The following is a 22,989-nucleotide window of genomic DNA, read 5'->3' on the forward strand; positions in this document are numbered from 1 at the left end:
TGTCTCCGGCAACCCGTTCTTTCTTTTATACTCCTCTCCTTCCGCCGTTTTCTGGCGGGATCCAATCGGGCCGCTTTTTGGTGAGTGTGCTTTTCCACCCTTCTTTCTCTGGCACTGATAGGCAGAGGTGAGTCTTCCCTGTGCCTATCACCAATCAGCTCAAATTTCCCGCCTTCAGCGCTGAGCTCCCCTGACTCCGATTCCACATCATACTGAATTCTGGCAGTTTGTAACCTTCAACTGGGTGAAATGGTGCATCATAGGGCAACAATTTTTGAATCAATGTACCTCAAATGGGCTAACTTAAAGAATGTATCCAAAATCCAGGACCCATTACTCCTGTGGGATTGAAATTTGGCAAAGTTGTGCCGCTTCTGCACCACCATGCCTTCTGATTACACTTCCCATAAACTTGTAGGCTGGGTGGTGCAAGGGAAGATGGGAGGGATGTGTCTCTGCCCTCTTTCTCACTTCCCTCTGGCCCCTGTGCCCAAGCAGCTGGCAGCAAGGCCTGAAGGGTGAGTGGTGATTGGCTGCTTTGGAACCAAGGCCAAAATCTGAAATCTCTTAATGGTGGTGGGGTGGCAAGAGAAGGATGAGGGAGCGACTTGGATGCCTGCTGGTGAGGTAGGGCTGGCTGGGGGGTGCCAGCAGTCAATAGGTAAGCTGTCTTCCTCCCTGGGGCCCTTGGGGGCACACCAGGATGGGGGAGAGGGGGTGCAGTTTTCCTTGTCCACAGCTCCCTTTGTTCCCCTCCACCCAGCAAAGTGGTAGGCAGTTTCACGGGTCAGCCAAGAAGGTGGAGAAGTGATTTCTGATGCTCCCTGATGCTTCCCACAAGCAAACTCACTGGGGAAGCTGGCAGGAGATCAAAAGTCACTTCTGTTCCCACTGCTTTTTTGCCCACCCATGGTCATTCTGTTTCTCTGTTTAGGTAAGGAAATATCTCTGAAAGGATGACCCAATGGGTCATAGGTTGTCTAGTGAATTTATAAAACTTTTAATAAGGTTTGTTAAATGCACAAGTTTAATTCATAAATACAGAATAACTAGTACAAAATTAAAAAGAGAAACTTGATTCATAAATGTACTGAATTCCAACAGCCACCTCTTATATGATTAAATGTGAGTTGATATCAGTGCAGTCAGAACAATTTTCAAAATACTAATACTAATCCAGTAATTCTGCTTAGATGAGAATGAACATTCCCTCTAGCACATCAGCATCCTCTGCTGAGGAACTAAATAAATCTTTGGTTTTGTAATAAAAAAAATGTATTGCAACCTCCAATAAATTAGTATGGGGAGGAAATCACACAAAACTAGTCTGAAAACTTCACATTCATGCTTTAAAATATAACTGACTTCTCTCTACACTGAAAAGTGTACTTAAGGTGTTATAACTTGCAATTACAGAAAATTGTACTGATTATGTTTACCATAAAGGTACTATTCATTTGATATTGACCTTAAAGGATAAAAACATATCTGTTATTATGATAATGAGAATGATGGGGAAAAGAGGTATATTGTTATAAGTGGGGTAGAGTGGACATGTGAAGTTTCCTATTTAAGTGAGAACATAGTAGAGAAAATTATCTGTTTTTAAGAGATCGTAAAATATAGTAAGCTAAGAAAAAATCAAACAACATAAACAAACATAACAGTTGTAGGGTTTCTCCACTGAAAAACTGTTCATTATTCTAGATCTTTGAAATAGCCGTAAAACAGACAGACATCAACTAACAATTGACTGCCTCACACTTGACTGTAGTCTCTGCACTAACAGCACAACTGTAGCAATTCAACTGCTGCTACTATCATAGAAATTACAGTAGATACATAATCACAAACAGTGCTTCTATTGCCCAGCTTAGAATTTCAAGAATGTGGGTGACTGACAGGTGTGAACCAGATCAATGTTTGTTAAGGGCTTGTATCTCCAGACTTTGTCAAAATAGAACTGTATTCTCAGTTTATAGGCTCTGTTCAGTGATTACTAAAACATATTTACAGCATGGGCATTATTAGTGCAAAAGCTGAGGATGCTGGAAGCAAGCCAGATAGCAGAGGTGCAGTGAAAGCTCCATTCATTTCATGGAGCTTGGGCAGAATTTGCATGATTGAATTTGTCATTGTAGATTAGAACAGTGCACATTTCAGCCTCTTTTGGGAGAAATCTATGATGTGAACATGATAGGAATGTCTAAAAACAAATTCAGAAAACATGGTTCCCTAAGCTATTATTTATCTAGGTACAACAAATCTAGAAAAAAAAAAGCAGCATATCATGCTTGTGCACATTTGCAGTTCAAGCAGATACAGAAAATTGCTTAACTGAAGTCTTCTACCTTAAAAAGAAAGGAATATTAAAAGAAACTGACTTTTTGAGTTGAGAAGTCAAAATAATATCAGCTACTGAGGCAGCAGTTCTTGCTTTTCAGTACCAGCGGCTCAAGAGGAATACAAAGATCTAAAAAATACACTAAGGATTGTGGTGCTTTTGTAAATGTTTTGTCCATCTTTCTGTTGTGATGATCTTACAAAAACTCTTCTCAGTTCTGTCCTGTTAATGTCTCCCACGTCTACCTTCAAAAGCATGATGTTCTTTATGGGCTGAAAGACAAGATACCTCATGAGTCTTAAACAGATTTTGTTGATACAGTTTTATAAACATTGTGCTCTACTTACATTGTGTGCAGGGACCACTTACGTTTATAAAAAACTGCTTTAAAAGATGTCTGGGGCAGAAGTTCATGGATCTTTTCTAAAACTGAAGCTTCATTTGCTAATGATGCATTTACATTCCAGACTTGAACAACATCTTCCCGGTCACGAACACTGACGCTAACACCAATTACTTCATCATCTGTTGGAAGAAACAATATTATTTTGTTTTTAAAGACCTTGGCCCAGGCCTTTGGGAAGGATGATTTAACCCTCCTTTGGGTTGTACGGATCTGTTCTTTTTCGTTCCTATCTGGTTTTGTCATCTTTGCCATCGTTTACTCCTTTATTTACATTTATTATGGTACTGTTTTAAATGCTTTTTACGTGTGAACTGCCCACAGTCATTGGGAGTCAGGTTACAGACAGACAGACAGATATTTTCAACTTACTACAGAGCTCTTACCCTACAGACATAAGCACAGACACACCAAATGAGCACAGTAAATAAGGTGTAACAATCACAATGAAAAAACGTGTTTATGTTCTTTTACATGCAACTGCTAAAAATTCTACCTCAATATTTCTATACTGAGCTTCAGAGGGTGACATATTATATAAGAGAATCAGTTATACCTGAAGTCATACTAACCAACAGAGAAGTCTTAGTCAAAGAAGAGAGAGCATCATGAACATTAGGAGGAAAGTGACTGTAGCACTGGAGTTCTCGATTTTAAGGAAAAGTAAAGCTCAGTACAGTCAGCCATGTATCTTGGATTCCAAGCAAGGATAAGTAAGAATCCATGGCAAAGTTAATAGGAAAAGGAGCTGAAGACAGGTGAGAGTTCCTAAAAGAGAAGATACTAAAAGCAAGATCCTAATGACAGGAAGAAAATGTATGGCAGCAGAAGCTAATGTGGCTGCACAGAAATCTGAGAAGAGAAGTTACATATACAACGTGGAAAGAGAGGCAGGTCATGAAGGAAGACTACAAACATATAGCCTGAAAGTGTAGCGATAGTATCAGCAAAGCTAAAAATCAGAATGAATTGCATCCTTTAGTACTGAAGGAACAAACTGTCTGGCCAAACCTTCTTGAAGAAATCATGGTGGACTAATATAGTGCCAAGTGACAAAGGATCTTGTCTCCATCTTCAAAATGGGGGGGGGGGAGGGAGGGAGAAGATCTAGTGAACTACAGACCAATCAGTCTAACATCAAACATCAGTACCAGGGAAGATTCTACAGCAGATCATAAAGACATCAATCTGTAAGCATCTTGCAAAAAATTATGACAATTACAAGAAGTCAGTAGAGATTTGTCAAGAATAGGTCTTGACCTTATTTCACAGAATAAAAAGAAAAAAGAAAAGAATATGGGATGATATAGATGTGACATATATTGATTTTAGTAAAGCATCTGATGAGGTTTTCCCTGATTTACCTTTTAAATTAGTTAAGTATGGGAGGGATGGCATGACAATTAATGGATATGTAACTGTCTCAAAAATGTACACACAGTGCTAAACAGCAGCTCCTTATTACAATGGAGGGTGCTAACTGAGTGGGTGTCATAAGCTTGAGGTATGGGCCCTGTACTCTATATTTTTATTAATGACTTTGATGAAGATGTAGAGAGAATGTTTATCAAGAATGTGGATGACATTTGGGTGGTATAGTGAATATACAAGAAGAAAAATTAATTCAAAAATGATCTTGATAGCTTAGAGAGTTGGGCTGAAAATGAAAATAACAGAATGGATTTTAATGAGGATAAATGCAAAGTTTTCTCTTTAGGAAACAAAAATCAAATGCCATGAACAAGATTAGTAAGATACGTGCTTGGTGATATTTTGTGACAAGGGTTCTAAATCTGAGCTGACTGCAAACAGAATTATGAATCAGTGGGGTGCTGTGGCTGCAAAAGGTAGATGTAATTTTATATTGTATCATTTCCAAATCATACGAAGTAATTGTTCTGTGTTATTTTGTGTTGGTGAAGCCCCGCCTCAAACACTGTGTCCACTTTGGGCATTGCACTTTAAGAACAATTCAGAGAAATTGGAACAGCTTCAGAGAAGAACAATGAGGATGATTGTGGGTACAACAAAGATCCATACATTTAAACTGAAAGAACATGGTATGTTTAGTTGAGAAGAGAACACTAAGGGAGGAATATATGATGATATAAAAATAGAGTAAAGGAAAAAATAAATACTTGAAAGGATGTCACATAATTGAAGGTTATCCATTGTTCCAGTGTGCAAGACATGGAATAATAGATTTAAATTATAGAAAGGCAGGATCCAACTGAATGGGGGGGGGGGGCTTCCCAACAGTAAGAGACGTTTGACAATGGAATCAATGACCCATCCAGAACGTGGGTTCCATTCACTGCATGTGTTCCAGCAGAGACTAGACAGCCCCATCTGTTGGGGATACTTTGATTTAGATTCCTTCACTGAGTATGTATTTGACTCTATGACCTAAATTTCTCTTTCTTTGCCTTGACCTCATCAAGAGGAAATGCTCTCTTTCTAGTCAGTTAAGCTACACACCAGGATGAAAGACAAGCTTTCCACTCTGTTTGCCAACAGTGCTAGCACTAGCCGATAAATTGTAACATGGTCTTTCCTAAAATCTTATTTTTTTTCTCTTCCTCTGAACCTATTGTGTAGGTGTGGTGATTGTCTCGTTTCCATTTTGCAGCCACAAAATCCAGACAAAGTGAGAACCACTAACAGGCACATAAAACATATACATATAATTGAACTTTTTCTTGTTAGACTGAAACTACTGCTTCTCTTGCCTTCACCTTTAGATAAAGTTTGGGAAAATCAGTACCTTTTACAATCAGCTGACTCAGGCAAAAAGGCTGAGGGTCCTAGCCAACGTTGACCAGCTGAATTAAAATGGTCAGCAAGCTTAAGCATGAGATGCTCACAAGTTAAAGCAAACATTAAATAATAAAAACACGTTCTTACCTGCAGCACAGTGGTCTGTAAACTGTTCTCCAATAGTAGCTAACAGTAACTCTTTCCAAACTGCAGACTAGCAAAAAAAGGAAAATTAAGATGCTGATTCTGCCACAATAACAATTACATCTCCAGTTTGACCTGCAAGATACTTTTCGCAATAACAGCCATGCTATTTTAGCTATGCATATTATAACTTTACATTCATAATTGTTTGCAGGAAGAATATTTATGGAGTGCAAATAGCTAAATTGAACAGGTAATATACAAATGTCCTTTTAATCAGTTTTATAAATACACTGCACATTTCTTTCATAACTAATTGAGGGCACAGAAAAGGGGGACTCTTTCTTCAAGAAATTGATTGGGTTAGATTCTCACTCCTGTGCCAGTTTTTCTACTCACTCTGCATGGAATTCTATTAATTCGTCTACTTATAAATCCCAATGGATGATTACTCTTACATTTACTGTTAATACATCACCTGTCTGTCTGTACATATAGTACAGTTTTGGTGACTGCCCACCAGGTTTGTAATTCCTTTTCCTAGAGGCTCAAAGTCTAAACCTGGACATCTTGGTTATTAATGGCCAGAGACAAAGAAGAAACCGAGTGAAGGCATGGGATTTATCACTGATAAGCAGAACTTTTAATTTAATCATACTTGCAGGTTTATGCACTGTACTAAGCCAAAACTAGATCAATCTTACTAACAGGTGCTGTTAGTAACTCCAACCCTTAAGACAAGGCAAGCTATGGAGCAAATCAGTGTTCCCTTAATGAGTGTTGGAATGCTGACAAAATCTTCCAAACAGAGCATGGGAACACAGAGAAGATATGCAGAAGGAGAGAAAAGGAAAGGAATTCCTGTTTTAGGAATAGGTTTCTACTTATGTAACACTAGAGAAGACTCTAAATGTCCCAAGTTGTCCATTCAAACCAAAACAATCATTTTGCGCGCTCACTCTCACGTACAAAATCTTCTGCATACTGTATAACTTCAACTAGAAATGTGATATCAGCCTCCCTACGTTAATATACCTCGCCATAAAAGTATATGCATATTAAAACAACGTACCGTACTGTCTTTGGGGACCTTCATTTTCCATACACCTCCTTTGGCATTGCTTTCCTCTTCCCTGATTTGTGAGAAAACACAAGACTCAGCTACATAGTTCAGCAATATTGTGAATGCACGGCTTAAGTTTACTCCATAGAAATATCATGCAGAAACAGAATTTAGTACCACACAGAGGTCAGAAGCCTAGAATGTCATCTCACTTAAAGAGCAACATTTTTAAAAAGCATTTTCCCACTTCTCCTGAGTTATGTGGCACTGATTAAGCAGCCTCAGAAAGCAGAAGGGGACCAAGTAGAATTAATGGTGACCAACAAGCTTTAGCTTCAGTGTCCTGTTGAGTTACTTATTTTGTCCCAAGACCAACGAACTAAATTAGCAAAATAATTATCCCCACTCCATATGCTTATATAATGTGCTGAATCCAAGTCACTTGCATGCAGAATTTTCTCAGTGGTGATTAGACATTGACCTGCATAAAATAACCCTCAACATGATAAAAGATGAAAGCTTATCTGCAGCATCTCTAGAATTAAAATGTATTCTTCAGTCTTAGGAAAAAAGATGGATGCATGGGTGGCAAACCAATGGCTGCCAATTGGTACAATTTCTGCCAAGGAAGCTAAAATTGTGCTTCATAATGTCAAGGTTTGGAATTTGATGTACACAGACTTCAACTAGATGATAGCTAAGATCCCTTTCCACCCTTACATTCTATGATTATATGACTTTCACTATCACACACTGGCACTGGAAATCAATATATGCAGTTGATTAATTTATTTACCATTTTTACAATCTTTGTTTTCTGCCTAAGAGATTTATAAACTATTCAAGAGTATTTCCCAGACTCTTGTCAAAGAAGAAAGAATGGCAGGACTGATCAGCAGGAGGATTTGAATAGATGACCAGCACTCTGAGTATGTATCAGAATCCAACATTCCCCAGTTTGACATTTCAGATGTACTGAGGTTGCAAATCCAAAGCACTGCACTGGCTGCCAATTTGCTTCCAGTAAAATATGAAATTCTGGTCATGACCTTCAAAGCCTTAGATAGCCTACATCTAGCCTATTTGAAATGATGTCTTTTTATATGAGTTTCCAATACTTACTGGGATCATCTGAGGAGGTTCACCTACAACTGCCATAAGCTCATTTAGACATGACCTGAGTTCAGGCCTTCACTGTTACTACCCCATCACTGCTGAATGTACTCCCTGCAGAGCTGAGGGACCCACCACCTTTATTAGCTTTTTAAAAGCCTCTTAAAATATTTTTAATCCAGGATTTTAACTATTAATTTTAATTACTCATTCTCCTTACTTTGCTTACTTGTTTAACTTACTATTTTAATAGTTTCTGATCAAAAGACTGTGGTAGCCAGTGATTTACTATGGTAGTCAGTTAAACAGATACACCCCAGAATGCCTAATCAGCATGACAGTGGCATTTCTAACACAAATGTGGATGTTGGCAGGTTGGGGGCAGCTGACTCTATTAATACACACATACACACACACACAAACCAAATAAATAAGGTACTCATGCCCTGCTTAAGTCTACCAAGACCTGCAGCTGGCACTAATTTCATCCATAATGAATGGAAATTTATCTTTTCAATCATGAAGATTCTCTTTCTTTCTCTGAACTTTCCAGTTTCCAGACCTCAGCCAAAGAAATTAGCTTAGTGTTGTCAGCCAAATTCTCCAATTGAAGAACTTGTACAAAAATGTTACTACTATTTAAGTAATCCCACTTCAAAACATTTAATTTATAAATTATACTTACAAATATATACATATATTAAATATATATTGCTATAGTTCATTTAGTAAAGTAAAAACTCTCCTGAAATTATTTATTTATTAATTACATTTATATCCTACTGCAATCAAACAGCTCTTGGTGGTTAACGCAATGTAGAAAAAACCCTAACTAAACATTCTGAAATAACCACCAACACTTCTGTCTTGACAAACAGGGAGACATGTTAGACAGTAAGAGCAATTTTTAACAGATGAAGGCTTCACTTTACATAGTAAGTGACGACCACAGGGGGAAATGGAATTATATGATGACATTTTTGGAGAAGTGATGATGGAATTTTTGTCCCTTTTTCATGGGGAAGGTTGGTTGTTTTTAAAGTAAAAGAGTTTACAATAGGATGAAATGCACCTGTTTTACCAAAAACACACTAAATCTCACTAGTATTCCTTGTCAGTTTGCTGTCAAAATTTAACAGCATGATAGTGGGGCTGGGAGGAGGGACCACTAAAGCAAATGGGGCCTACAGGCTGCTCATCTCTGATTTAAGATATGATTCAGTGACATAACCATAATGGTAAGTGAAAGCTGCTGATACAGTGTGGACTTCAGGGAAGAGCAGTAAACCATTACATGAAAAAGTGGATCAACTAGTCTGTCACTGCAAGCTCAAGTCTCCCTCTGAGTAAGTAAACTGGTACTTCAGTTCAGTAGCTCCTGCTTTTCTGCAGCATCTGTTGCAAGCAGTCATCAGTAAAGTTTTATCAAAATTTTGCAAAGCTTGCTGTTGTTCAAATATATGCAATAGACAAACATTATATTGCATAACATGAACTTTTAACAAACACAATCTATGAAGCTTTGAAAGACAAACACGAATCATTGTAATGTAACATCCCATACGCACTGCATGTAGTAAAAGTCTCTAATATTCTATTCTTTCCTCCCAACGTCTTATTATATACTGCTTTTTTTCTAAGAAATACAACAGGTTCCCAAAATACAATAATCATTTGAATATACATACCACAGTGGTCGTCTTTCTCCACGCATTAAATGATAACTACATCTCAGTGGCAGGCTTGTCACCGGAGGAATATTATTATAAACACTCCAGAAGATCTAGATGAATAATGGTTTTATTAATTTAAGCATACCAGCAAAGATTATGAAATTACCTTGCTTTGCTTAGGAAAAAGATCATAGCTCAATTCTAAAACACATGCTTTACACACACAAAAACTTCAGCTGCAGTAATTAGTATTTCCAGGCCCAGCTAAAAAAAGACACTGCCTGAAATTCTCTGCAATCACTGGTAGTCAATGCACTGATACCAAGCAAAATGATCACAGCCTCCTTTGGTGTAAGAAACTTCCTTCCTAAAACCTGGAAGCACCATAATTTTATATTCCATCATATAATTCCCATGCTTAACACATGTTTTTACCTGTACAGTTTGTACCGTGTAGATCTTCTTCAAATTTGATGCACATTCAGCTGCTGTGGTACCGGGAAGGGACCTTAAAAGTAAAAGAAAACCATTACATAACAAAATGTACTCAGTACACATCAGAGAATAAGAACAATGAACATAAAATGGAAGTTACATACATAATAGCAAGTTACCTGTAATGCTAATTCTATAAACATTTAATCCTTTTTTTAAATTCCCAATGCTATTTAATATGCAGCCATTGGGAGATTTGGAGTAAGGTGGCATTAATGTGACATTCAATATGACATGCATTTCTGCTTCTCTACTGCATGCAGATCATGAACCTTAATGACCAATTTTTGCATGCAATGATTAGACCACATAAAGGTAAATAAGTAAAGCTAATTCCTAGTAAGATTGAAGTTCTGTGACTGTTTCCCATATCCAGTTTAGTTTTAGACATTGTGGATATTGTACTGTCCTGCAGGAAAAAGGTTTGTAGTTGGGTGATACTTGCAAAATCATCAGTGGCTAAAAGCATCTATTACCAGCTGTAGTTGGCATGATGCTGCAGTCTTTCCTAGATAGGGTTAATCATGAATTACTGGTTATTGCATTAATGTATTAATAACTTCAAGACTAATTATTTTAACACACTTTATATGAGGATTCCCTCTAAGGAACTACTGCAAAATGCTACTGCTAAGTTACTCAAGGAGTCTTTATCGCACACAGCCTTTCTGTGTTGAAGATTCCACACTGAACATCAGTCAGTTACCAAGCCAGATTCAAGGCTTCAGACCAGATTATTGGAGGACTACCTACTTCGGTATACAGTACACTTATCTACTGTTTGCATTCTAGAAATGTCTTGCTGGCAAAACCACAAATAGCTGATATTTCATTAGTTGTGATGTGGAGACCAGCATTCTCTTTATTGGTAATCCACCACATGAAACAAACTCCTCATGAACATTAGACAGGACCTTATTGTAAAGTGTTTCTACCTTAAATTAAAAATTTGACTAATCACCCAAGCATTTTTTGATTTTATCTAAATTTTTGCTATCTGCTCTAATTATTAATGGTGGTATTACTGCTTTATTATTTTTGTATGTTCGTATACTATTGTATTGGATAGTCATAGCTTTTCAAAGAGAATCATTTCAAACATGTTTCCACAATGAAAAACAGTGTATAGCTTCTATAAATAAATACACAGATACATACAACTATAGTGTTGAAGAAAATCACACAGTGCAAAAGAACAGTGGAATTCAAGTACTTTATGTAATAAAAATGTGCCCAGTCACAATCTTTCACTCTGTTAACCTAGTTAAATCACAAAGAATTCAAAGCAACTTAAGTGGTTTAGGCTGCAATTGTACACCCACTTATCTTGGACTAAATTCCAATAACACAATTGAATTTACAAGTAAAAATGCATAGGTCCATACTATAACTATATACAATTCCATTCAGATATTGAATAATGACAAGTTGGGAAAGCATTGTTTGATTATTTCAGTAGTTATTTAGCCACTCCCTCATTTTAATTATAATTCTGATATTTAGTTTCAACCATTATTTTAACACAGTGTATTTTCATATACTGCATTTGCACAGCAATTAAATGGATATTCAGCTTATCACCCTCATGTTTTGACAAATTCTTTTATTCATTTCCTATCTTTACCACTAGATGGCAATGCACTATGAATTTACTGCTAGCCAATCTAATGACTGAACTTAAATAATGATTACTTAAATCTTATTTTAATGAGAACCCAATTTCGCTGGAACGATTTCAGTACATGCAAATACTGAAAACTGTCAGAACCTGAAATATATAAGCATATCTGCTCTACTGGCACAGGACAACACAGCATGAATGCTTAACCACAAATGTAGGTAATACACATCATGATTTTTTCCCCACAATTCATCTACCAGCAGCCATTGATTCTAACGCCAATGTACGTACCTAACATGCACTAGTAATTTATTTTGGTGAGAATGCAACTGACAAGTACTATAGTAAGATGGAGAGACATGCCAGACATAAAGACTGTAACAGCCAGGGCAGTAAAGTGAAAGAATGTTGGGTTTCAGTTGAGTATCTGCTGATGTCAGAACCAGGCCAAGAACCACGCTGAGTCAGTGTCTTCCAACTCTAGTTTATTGTTCTCAGCATATAGACAGAATCTTGCCAGACTAAAGCTACTCTGACTAACCCAAACACAAATAACCTGAGAGACTCTAGGGTGGGGCCACCTTGAGTCTCTTTGCTTTCCCACCAACAGCCTCTGGACTACTGAGAGTTCTCTTATCTCCCTGGAATGCGCTTCCTCCTTCCTGAGAGCAAGTGGCAGCACCGAAATCCACCACAGTTGACATATCTTGACTACCTGTTCTAAAACTAGTAATCTTGTTTTATTTATGCACCTTGTTGGAAGGATCAACAGATCAGTATTACCGTATACCGTATTCTAAAAGTTCTATATTAATAAGGATGAGAGTGTATCATTCTTGTGCTTTGAAAGGGTATGCATTTTGTTAGACTAAAAGAGATATAATCTAAAGCAAAAAAAAAGCCAACTAAATAAATGTTTAGGACTATTAACTGGTAACAGCTGCATAAACATTACAAAACAGATGAAGCAATAGTGGCTAAGTATATTGAACAAGTACAAGGATTCCATGCATCCCTTCTTCATTGTTTGCTGTTATCAAGTTTAATCATTACAGTTCCATTTTTTTTTCAAAAAATAACCCTTAGTCTGTAAGGCTTGTGGAAAGATTTGTGTTTACTTTGCCAAACAGAGAATAGGCAATATCAAACCTACTGTCCAGCTGATGATCAGTGCAATACAGGGTTTCTCAACCAGGGTTCTGCAAGAGGTCACTAGGGGTTCCCTGGGAGATCACAATTTATTTTAAAAATTATTTCAAACTCAGGCAATTTCACATTCAAGAGGTAAGTTTCATTATTTTTAGTTTAAGAACACTGTTAATGCATATATACAAGCCTACACATGAAACTATTATAATAGTTTCGTAATTTGTGGCCTGTATTTGAGCCTGAATGTTCAGGGGTTCCCTGAGGCCTGAAAAATATTTCAAGGGTTCCTCCAGGGTCAAAAGATTGAGAAAGGCTGGTTTAATAGTTGCATCCCTTAAAGCAGCAACATTTTTTTCCAAGCTTACACAGAAGCCTGAAAGAGAGAGCTTACCATAATGAATAGAATAAGAAGTGCTACACTAGCACAAGATCTCCAATACTTAAAATGTGCACAGTCTTAATGTAGACATACAATACGTATGAATAATAGCATCAAATGTATTTTTTATTTTCAAAGCTTTTCAAATTTCAGATTCATCAATGTTTGTGTTAGTGAAGTTAGGATTGTTTTCCCCCAAAGTTTATCACTTTTTTTAATCTGTTCAGTTGTGCTTTTTGCTACTGGACTAGCTATTCTCCCAATTTAAAGAGATTCTTCTAGAACTTTTCAGTCACATTTGATTTGTGACTACTCTGAATAGTGCTGTATTATCCACAAACATGGCCACCTCACTGCTTACCTCTCAATCAAGATAATTGATAAACAAGTTATACTGGTTGCAAAAGGATCCCTAAGAGACCCCACTTCTTACTTCCCTTAAACTGCCCATTTGTCCCTTCTCTTTCTGTTTTTAACCAGTTTATGTGCCATTAAGTTATTGTGGACTCCCAGTGACCACTTACATAAATTTTCTTCAGGACAATCTGTCCCCAACCTGTTCCTTCAGATCCTCCAATGGTGTATCCATTGCTGCTTATAACTTAACTCTATCTACCTTGCTACTGGATGTCCTCTTCCTGCTATCCTTCCATCGTTCCCATAATTATAGTCTTCTCCAGAGAGCTGGTATTCGTATAGTGTGTCCAAAACATGATAATTTGACCCTGGTCATTGTCTCAAGTGAGAACTCTGGATTGATTTGTTCTATCATCCATTTGTTTCTTTTCTTGGCTACTTGTGGCATTCTCAGAATTTCCAACACCAAAATTCAACAGTGTCAATAATGTTTGTTTCTTCAAAGTCCAACTTCTGCTTCCATAGTCTCTCACAGGAAATACCATGGCTGTGTGATTCTGGTTTTTCTAGACATGGATATATCACAGCACTTGAGTATCTTTTCCAAGGCCTTCATTGCTACTCCACCTAGTCGGCAGCATATTTCTTGACTGCTAGTTTCCTTACTGTTGATAGTCAATCCTAAAAGGCAAATGCTTTTTAACCAGTTATATATGGACAGGCCTTTTACTCCATAGCTGCCAACTTTGCTCCAGAGGTTTTGATGAGAACTTTGCCAAAGGCTTTTAAAACATTCATTCATTCATATGGCTGTCCACTTATATATAATGCTGGGTGGCCCACAAAACACAAAACAGAATAAAAACAAAACAGATTTAAAAAGGCCAAACTTACTGTGCCTGAGTAATAACAATTCAACAGGACAGCCACAAGATGGTCTCACCCAACGTCCTGATCCAATGCCCAGAGGAAGAGTCAGGTCTTCAATGTTCTATGAAAAGCAAGCAGGGTCTATGCTATATAGAATATACTGCAGTATATAATAGATTATTTTACTATTAAATATTTTCTGTGGACAGGCTTACTTCTACCACGTGCCTATTAGCATTTTCAAAAACTCCAGAAGATTTGCTAATTTTCCTTCAGCAAGGTTTATTAATCTGAATGCCTTTTTAAAAAAATTACTATTTTAACTAATTTGTCCAGAACCAATGTTGAACTGATTGACCTAAATTTCCCAGTTCTCTCCTAGGTCTTTTTTTTTTTATTTTTTTTAAACTGGGCTCACCTTTCAGTTCTCTGGACCTGAGGTTGATTTGAGAAACAAATCACAGGTATTTGCTAAGAGATCTGCATTTTCATATTTATTTTTTTAATGAACTCTTCGGAGGTGCCATCAGAGCCTGGTGATTTGTTCCTGTTATCAAGATGTCCTAGAATTTTACACCTTAACCTCCTTGACGAAGTCAATACAGTGGGGCTTCTGGTGGGAATGGCGGACTGAACGGTTGTGCCCACTGTTTCGGCAGGTGGAGTGGACAGCGCAGAGGCTTTTTTCGGGCTCAGGCAGGCTTTCCTGAAGCCTAGAAACATCCTCCAGATCAAGGAGAATACTTGGAATTATCCCATTTGTCCTCCAGAACAGTGACTTGTAGCCAGGAGATCGTAAACAGCGTTTTGCGGTCGACAGTAAGAGCACCCAGGAGGTGGGGACGCCACCATTTCTAAGCCATGCTGTAGCCTTAAAGGGACACTAAGACTGGCCCCCTCATTTCTAAATCACCAATTTGTTGTTTTTTTTAAGTATATGTACCCCAAGAGAGGCTTTCTACAGTGAGGAAAAGCTGGTTCTCTTGGTGCTTAACATTATTTTTGGGATTACTTTTTTCATTTTTTTTAAGTTTTGGATTTCATTTTCCTTCCAAAGGAAATTTCAAAGATTGAATGAATAATTGTCTTCCTGTTATTATTTTTGTATTAAATTTGATGATATTAGCATTTTCCTAAACGTTGAATCGGCTGATTTGAACCTTCAGCTTTCCGTCTTCACTTTCACTTGAGAACAATGTGCTATTCATTCTCACTCTGTGTAAACAACTTTCAAACTTTCCCATATCTTTGACTTTCGCTGATTAGGTTCCTAGGGGGCGCCATAATCTACTGCGTGAGACATGGAAGATTTCAAACAGACTCTTTCTGACCTTCACCAGGACTTCAAACAAATATCTTCTGACTTTTATCAAACCTTTATGCAAGATATCCAGGACATTGTGGAAAATATGAGAGCTAAAATGTGCCATCATGTTGAGTACGTGGTGGATGAAATTGAGGAATCTAAGAGAGATAGAAAAGTTTCTTTTAAGACTGAGATTGGGATTTTTGTCAAGATGCTGGGTGAAGATTGGATAACGGAGTTGGAGAAATCTAGGGGAGAGAGTGATCTGCAAGCCGTAAGTAGGATTGATCTCCTGGTGGAATGCCATGAAAAGAATCTGGAATTTTGGAGGGCGCCAGCTGGGCTGTTTGATTTTCTTAAGAAGAAAGCTCTGTGCATATCTTTGGAATATATAACTGCTCTGGTTTATTTTGAAGGGTTGAAGAAAGTTTATTTGGTTTGCTTTAAGGATTTGACTGATGTTATTTGTCTTTAAAATTTGGATTTACTGTTTTGAATTGGCTTTGCTTTCTGTGTTTAAGATTTTGGGTTTATTAAGATTGGGATTAAAATTGTTATACCATTAAGTATAATAGCTGACAACTTATATGCTTTTCAATTTGATTTTTATTACAGTGGACAGAAATGTATAGAACAGCAGTAGGAAGGGAATGTTTCATTTTTTGGAGGGGAGAAAGATGTTTAGGAGGTTTATATGAATTTTTTTTCCTTTATTTTAATATAAGGGGAAGGAGTAACTGTACTTAAGTGATTTTTATTATGTGTTAAAGGGGAATGATTTATAGAAATAATGTGGTGTTTTGGTTTAATATAGAGTAAGAGATTATGGAAATTTTGTATATCCTTGCTGTTAAAAGTCAGAAGCCACATCTTCCTGTAAATTTAAAATTTTTTTCTTCTCTTGTGTTTCTGCACTTTAGTTTTTTTTGTAGTTTTTTGTTTTTATTGTAGTTTTTATCCTTTCTTTGACACTTAATAAAATTTACTATTAAAAAAAAGACAAAGTCAATACAGTAACTGCTGGGTATCTGTCCTATATTTTCTGAAGTAAAGAAGACACAATGCACTTCTCTCTGCAAACTCCATATCCTCCTTGAACATCCTTTTCATTCCTTTATTGTCTAACAGCCCAACTGCTTCCCTTGTCAGTTTTCTACTTTGAATTTACTTAAATAAATTCTTATTTTTTATGTTTTTTTTCCTTTATGTTTTCTGTTCCTCAATAAATTTATTTATCTGCATTCCTTATTATCATTTTATACTTTTTTTGTCAAAGTATGTGCTCCTCTTTATTCTGATTTAGGAGGAGATTATCCTCTTTCATTCTATTTCCCGAATGAATGTTTTGTATTTTTTACAGCTTCTTGGACACTGCTAGAAAGCCATGATGACCATGTCCTGCACTTGGTTGATGCTTTCTGATGTTGTGGAATACATTCCAAGTTTATTGTGGTTTTAGATAACCTCCAAGCATTGTGAATATTTTTGGTTCATTTGATTTTCCCTTTTAGTCTCTTTCATTAGTCCTCTGATGTTGGAGAAGTTTCCTCATTTGTAATTAAATGTGATTGTGTAGACCCAGATGATAATTTGCATTAAGCCACATTCAATAGCAAGTCATTTTTAAAGCACGGGTTGAACACTTATTTTTCAGTACTTTTCCTTGTAGAGGACTGTCCTTTAATAGCAGCTTCAGAAATATAATTCTCTTAATAATCTGAAGAGAGAATCACTGAATATCACAAGTAGAGAACAGAGACAATTATGTATTAGTAAAATATTAGTAATTTTATTTATAATTTTAAAAACATTTTAAATATCTATTACTTGCAAGTTGATTTTAGAACTTATTTTAAAGAAACATTTCTAATTTTATTAAGGAATCATTAAAGTATTCTGATCATGAAAATATTAACATAGTCAAAGATTGTTTCAGAAAATTTGCTATTTCTTAGAAAACCAACATTAGATTACATTTAAAAATTCTCATCAGGAAGTTTCAAAGCCAGGAAATCAAGATGCTTGACATTTTAAGAGTAGTTAAGCATATAAATAGCTGGTGCTTATGTTATAGCTCTAGAAAATACAGGAATATTATGAACGCTACTAACAGCATCTTCCCACATCATTCTAATCCACAGGAAAAGAACACAATGTGTATTATTAAAACAGTCCAAAATTTATAGTTTGTCCTTGATTATAACCAAGGAAAATTCCAGAGCACTTGAACCTTTCTTCTCCTTTCCATCTCCTGCTTTCTGTACCACTTAGCTCAACAATAGTGCTAGGAAACTCAAAAGTTTGCACATTCAAGTGCCATTTTTTTTGGTCCTAGTAAAAGTGCTCCCAACTATGGACTGTGTTTTCCACTCCCTGTTTAAATAGGCATTTTATGAGAACAATATACTGCAACATATGAATAGAAACTTATAGTACATGCAAGAATGGAAGAATAACCTTGTAACACCAATGAATTATCTAGTCCAATATTCAGGCTCCAAGAGATCTGAGTTTTGGGATGCTCAGGAGGATACACTAACTATGAAACTTGGCAAGGGTAACATCTGGGTAGTCTACTAATTGCTGTTAATACTTCTGAGCAAGCCACAGCTATGGGAAAAGCACAAGAGAAAGTAAACATACATAGCAGCAGAACCGCATATGCTCATGGTCTGATTTGTAGACCTTCAGGCTGGTGTTATGGCTAGGAGAGGCAAGAATGCTGATCTGTCCAGCAAGTAGATTTGGAACAAGCCCAATAGCTGTCTGGTTCAGGAAATGGGTCAGGGAAAATACTGCAATATTCCTAACATCTGCTTGGCACACACTGAATGCACCAGCTTAGGTAGAAAGTGTTAATTAGTAATGAGCCCAAAGTAATCATCACAACATTTTAATCTACTGCTTGTAGCTTTTAAGATTGTAGGACAGCAATTATATACAGGTAGTCCTTGAGTTATGACTACTCATTCAGTGACCATTCAAAATTACAATGGTGCTGAACAAGAAGGACTGCAAAGTTGTGGCTGTTGCAACTTCCCCGTAGTCACACAATCACAATCCAGGAACTCAGAAGCCCAGTCGCAATTATGATGTCGCAGTGAGCAGCAGTCACATGATCACCACTTGCAACGTTCCCTGCCAGCTTCTCATAAGCAAAATCAATCGGGAAGCCAGCAGGAAAGGTCGTTCCCACTGCTTTTTCTCCCGAGGGGCCCCAGGGATCTTGTACTCTGTAGCACCCCCCACCTGCCTGCGCTCTGTAGCATCTACCCACCCGCAACACCCTGCCTGCCTGCACTCTGTAGCGTACACCCGCCCACAGCACTCCCCACCTGCCCACAGTCCCTTGCCCACAGCACCCCCCCCTGCAGCATCCCCCATAGCACCTGCATACTCATACATGGCCTCCGCTTAATGACCTGCACAGTCCTGGGGTTATGACGGTAACCCACAATGCTGGATTGCTGTCACTAAGCAATGCGGTCATGTGATGTCGCACTTTATGACATCACTTAGTGATGGAAATTCCAGTCCCAATTGGCATTGTAAGCCAAGGACTGCCTGCATATGGCAATCATCTTAGAATACTCCTGTTCTTAATTTCAATGTTACCATGACTGACTTCACAGATAAATATTATTTGAAAATTACATTCACCAAAATATAACTTTGAAGAAGTTGCTCAGAATCTAAGACTTAATTCAGATAAAACAACACATAAGGAGTTATTTACTACAGGCTGTATTGTTAATACAGTCTTTCTACCCAATATGTGCCATTCTCAGGAAATGTATATCCTGCCCCAATTTTATATTTAGAAACTATTAAATCAACTATTTATCTATTACAGAATTATAGTTCAAAATGGGATTTGGACCTTAACTTTGGAAACTGATGTCTATTTTGATTATGTGTCATCAAATTAGTGTTGACTCTTAGTGACCACATAAAGATACCTTCTCCAGGATGAGATTATGATAGTTTGTTTAACTGCATAATGAAGAAGCAGGAATCTGGCTAAAAAAGGAGGGGCAACTAGGAATACAGAATGCTATCCCCACATATCACACTTCCCTGTACACTTACATTCCAAGTACCTTCAGCTGCTTATGATACTTCAATATACCCAAAGAAACTTTCGCTGAGCAACAAATCAGAATCTATGGGAAAATAAGTGTCAGGAATCAGCACTTGTGACCTATGTGATCCTGTTGCTGAAGTCAGATTGAACTCCGTTTTAAATTTCAACTGGGAAACAAATCTGGTTTTGTTCTTAGTGTTTTTCTTTTAACAAGCTGTTCATCACTTAAACTAGTGCTAATAAAATACAATTTGGTCGTAAGGCCATTTCAGACCACAGTGCCTTGTCTCAGAGGAAGTTGTTTATTCCTTAAGGACTCCTTCCTTAAGTTACAACTCCAGTTCTGTAAAGAAACTCAACCACTTACTACATTATCTGGCTGGACAGGGAGTAAAACCAGTGTTGGGATATCAAGGAGTTACAAAGGAAAGAAACCACCGATCATAATTTGATTCAGTATAAGCAAGCATATGTCTGATTTTGGAATAACTGAAAAAGTAGATCTGGAGTGCTTTTTGATCTGGGAAAAGGTCAACATGGCTTAAAAATGTGCCACAAAAATACCTATAGATATTTTTAGAAATGATTACATTTTGCAGGAAAATGGAGAGGGGACACAAGGGGTGTGTGTCTTTTTGTTTAATGAAATGGATATAGGGAGTATAGATTCTCAGGCAGCCCAATTTTAAAATGTTGAATGAGAAAAAAATGTAGAAAGAGATCAAGTCACAAAGTAGGGGCAGTTAAGAATTTATCAAAAGTTAAGCTTGAACAAAGGCGATCAGGTTTATAGGATAAAAATAGCAATATAATGCTTAAACAGGGAGGAGTAAGATTCAGTATTTAAATTCATTCAAAAAGGCTCAGGCCTGTACAAGTAACAGCTTTGATCTGGAAGCCTTGCCTATCATAGCCTTTAAAAAAAAGATAATACTCCAATGAATCAGGAGTAACAGAGGCTGAATGGCATAAGGCTCCTTTGGGTGCAGGCTTCTTCCTGAAGATAATTATGATTCAACTTTTATATCTGTAGAAAAAGCAACTATTACAAATGTCCTCGAGGTCTCCAATGTGTTGTCAACTAAACCAAATCAAACCAGTTAATACTCCCCTTAAATTCTCTTCATTACTTGAGGAAGTGAGCTATGGACACTTTCACATCAAAGCATTTTAACAGCATCTATAAAACACACTTTTTTCTGGCCAGGGAATCACTATCTTAAGGCACTCTTCTCCACTATGACACAGTCCAAATACACTGGGCTACAACTGCAATCAGTACAACTTTTGTTTTATTTATTTATTTATTTAAAACATGTATATAGCCACCCATCTTGTACCAAACCTTGGGTGGCTCACAACCAAAAAATAAAACATCTATATACAATAAAAAATACTAAAATCTTTCATCAGCATAGGTATCCTGCTAGGGATGATGGAATTTGCAGTCCAAAATACCAGTTAGTTTGGCGAAGGCTGGTAGGTCATAGATATTTCTGACAAGTACAGCTAATTTTAAAAAAACCTCTAGGAAAGATTAATTAAATCTGTAAAATAGTATTAGTGCCAATGCATAATAGTGGAATTCAGAATAGTGTCAACAGCGAAATGAACCCTTTTCTCTGTATATATTAACTAGAAACAAGCCTCACTCTTAGCCAGGGCTTGTTAGAATTCTAGTTTCTTGGGAAAAAAAGGTAATACGGTTCATATCTAAGGCTAAGCCATAAAATATGAATTAGATGGCACAGTGGCTGGCTTCATACCTTCTCTAAACTGAACACAAACAAATCACACAGTGTTTTAGTGTGAGGCATAACGCAGCCAGCCTTGTTGCCATTTTTATGTGCTTCCAAAACTCTTGTGGGCATCCGAGGGAGGTGCACTTGTTGAATTTCTGCCCACTTTAAAGTGGGTGGGGGAGGGGAGAAGGGTGGCCGCCGCAGAGTCCCCCTGCGTTCTGCTAACGATTAGAGTCACGCTCCTTGCTTATTCCCTGCATCACGGCAGCGGCTTCGGCGTTGCTAGAAATAGCAAGGAGTAAATACTATAGACAGGGGGCATTTCCAGGTAGGCAGACACGGCACCCAGGCGAACTCGGCTGAGGTCCAGAGATGGAGTCGTGCGTGGGCGGCCGAGATGCTCAGCGAAGGCGAGAAAGCGACTGCCGTAGCGGGCTTGGCTAATTCGTGCTCCTCGCCCTTGAAAAGCGGGGAGCTGCCGGCGCGTGGGGGAAGGGCCGAGGAGACAGTCAACAAAGGCCAACTCTCCCCCCGCCCGCTTGGCGTCTGCGGCGGGCCGGGGGTGGCAGCGGCGTGGGGAGCCCGGGGACGACGCCCGAGAGCCCAGCCCGCGCCCCACCGCCGAGCCGAGCCGGGCGCGTTCTCCCTCTTTCTCGTCTTCTTCCCCATCCGGTGTCCCCGCCCGCACTCACTTGTCGAGCCAGAAGGTCCAGGGCGAGTGGAGCGGGATCCCGCCGGCCTCGGACTCCAAGCCGTGCAGCTGCTCAGGGTCGAGGGCGGCCTCGGCGTCCGCCTCGTCTTCCTGCTGCTGGGGCGCCGGGCGCGGGGGCTCAGGCGGGCCCGGCTGCCGCTCGGGGGGGCTGAGCGCCATTGCCCTGCGCTTCCTTCGGCCCTGGCTGAGTCAGCGCCGCCTCGCTCGGTTAAAGCCCGCCTTGCTGCATCGCCGGCCGGCGGGCAGCAGGGGGCCCTGTCTGGCTCACCCAAAGCCAGAGCGTGGAGCAGCCCCCTACCAATCCTGCGCACATGCGTAAGGCTCTCCGCCGCCTTCTACACAGCGCGGGCGCTACGCAGGGCGCTTGGCGCAGCAGCAGGGCAGGTCGCGCCTTGCAGCGCGTGCGCTCTGAAATGCAATCCAAGCAAAAAGAGGGCGGAAGGGGGTGGGTGACGGTGTGGTACGTAAGGGTTGAAGGTGTCTTTGCTAACGGTGCAGTTCTGTGCATGTTTATTCCCGTGAATGTAGAGCTGTCAAGGGAGCATAAATCTGAATGATCACTAGATGGCAGCAGATTTTCACCCGTTTTCTATATCGGGTGGCCCTAGTAAATTAGACTAAGGCCCGTCTTCAAGGTGATGACCTCCAAATGTGTGGGGGTGGCAATTCCCCAAATTGATGCCAATGCCCCTGGGGAATTTTTGGAGTTGCAATTGGAATACATCTGAAGGTTACTAGATCAGGGGAGAAAAAATGAGGATTACCCTTAAGTAAAGG

The 22,989-nt window shown here is 38.6% G+C and overlaps 1 protein-coding gene across 1 annotated transcript; it reads right to left on the reverse strand.

Moving 5' to 3' along the window:
- Nucleotides 1-976: 976 nt before the first annotated feature.
- Nucleotides 977-22,504, reverse strand: EIF4E3 (eukaryotic translation initiation factor 4E family member 3). Its single transcript, XM_063291580.1, has 7 exons — nucleotides 22,193-22,504; nucleotides 9,933-10,005; nucleotides 9,513-9,607; nucleotides 6,721-6,781; nucleotides 5,652-5,718; nucleotides 2,714-2,869; nucleotides 977-2,616 (listed from the first exon to the last, which is right to left on the reverse strand). The coding sequence occupies exons 1-7, from the start codon at nucleotides 22,369-22,371 to the stop codon at nucleotides 2,570-2,572; spliced, it is 678 nt and encodes a 225-aa protein (XP_063147650.1). The 5' UTR covers nucleotides 22,372-22,504; the 3' UTR covers nucleotides 977-2,569.
- Nucleotides 22,505-22,989: the final 485 nt, after the last annotated feature.

The sequence above is a fragment of the Candoia aspera genome, chromosome 2 (genome assembly GCF_035149785.1).
Source record: "Candoia aspera isolate rCanAsp1 chromosome 2, rCanAsp1.hap2, whole genome shotgun sequence".
Classification (NCBI taxonomy): domain Eukaryota; kingdom Metazoa; phylum Chordata; class Lepidosauria; order Squamata; family Boidae; genus Candoia; species Candoia aspera.

Excerpts from the sequence above, each read along its gene's own strand:
- EIF4E3 (XM_063291580.1), bottom strand. The coding sequence starts at position 22,371 with ATGGCGCTCAGCCCCCCCGAGCGGCAGCCGGGCCCGCCTGAGCCCCCG. Across the intron at positions 9,608-9,932 it reads ACACGGTACAAACTGTACAG|ATCTTCTGGAGTGTTTATAA; the intron begins GTAAAAACATGT and ends TTATTCATCTAG. Across the intron at positions 5,719-6,720 it reads AGGTCCCCAAAGACAGTACG|TCTGCAGTTTGGAAAGAGTT; the intron begins GTACGTTGTTTT and ends TTTTTTTGCTAG.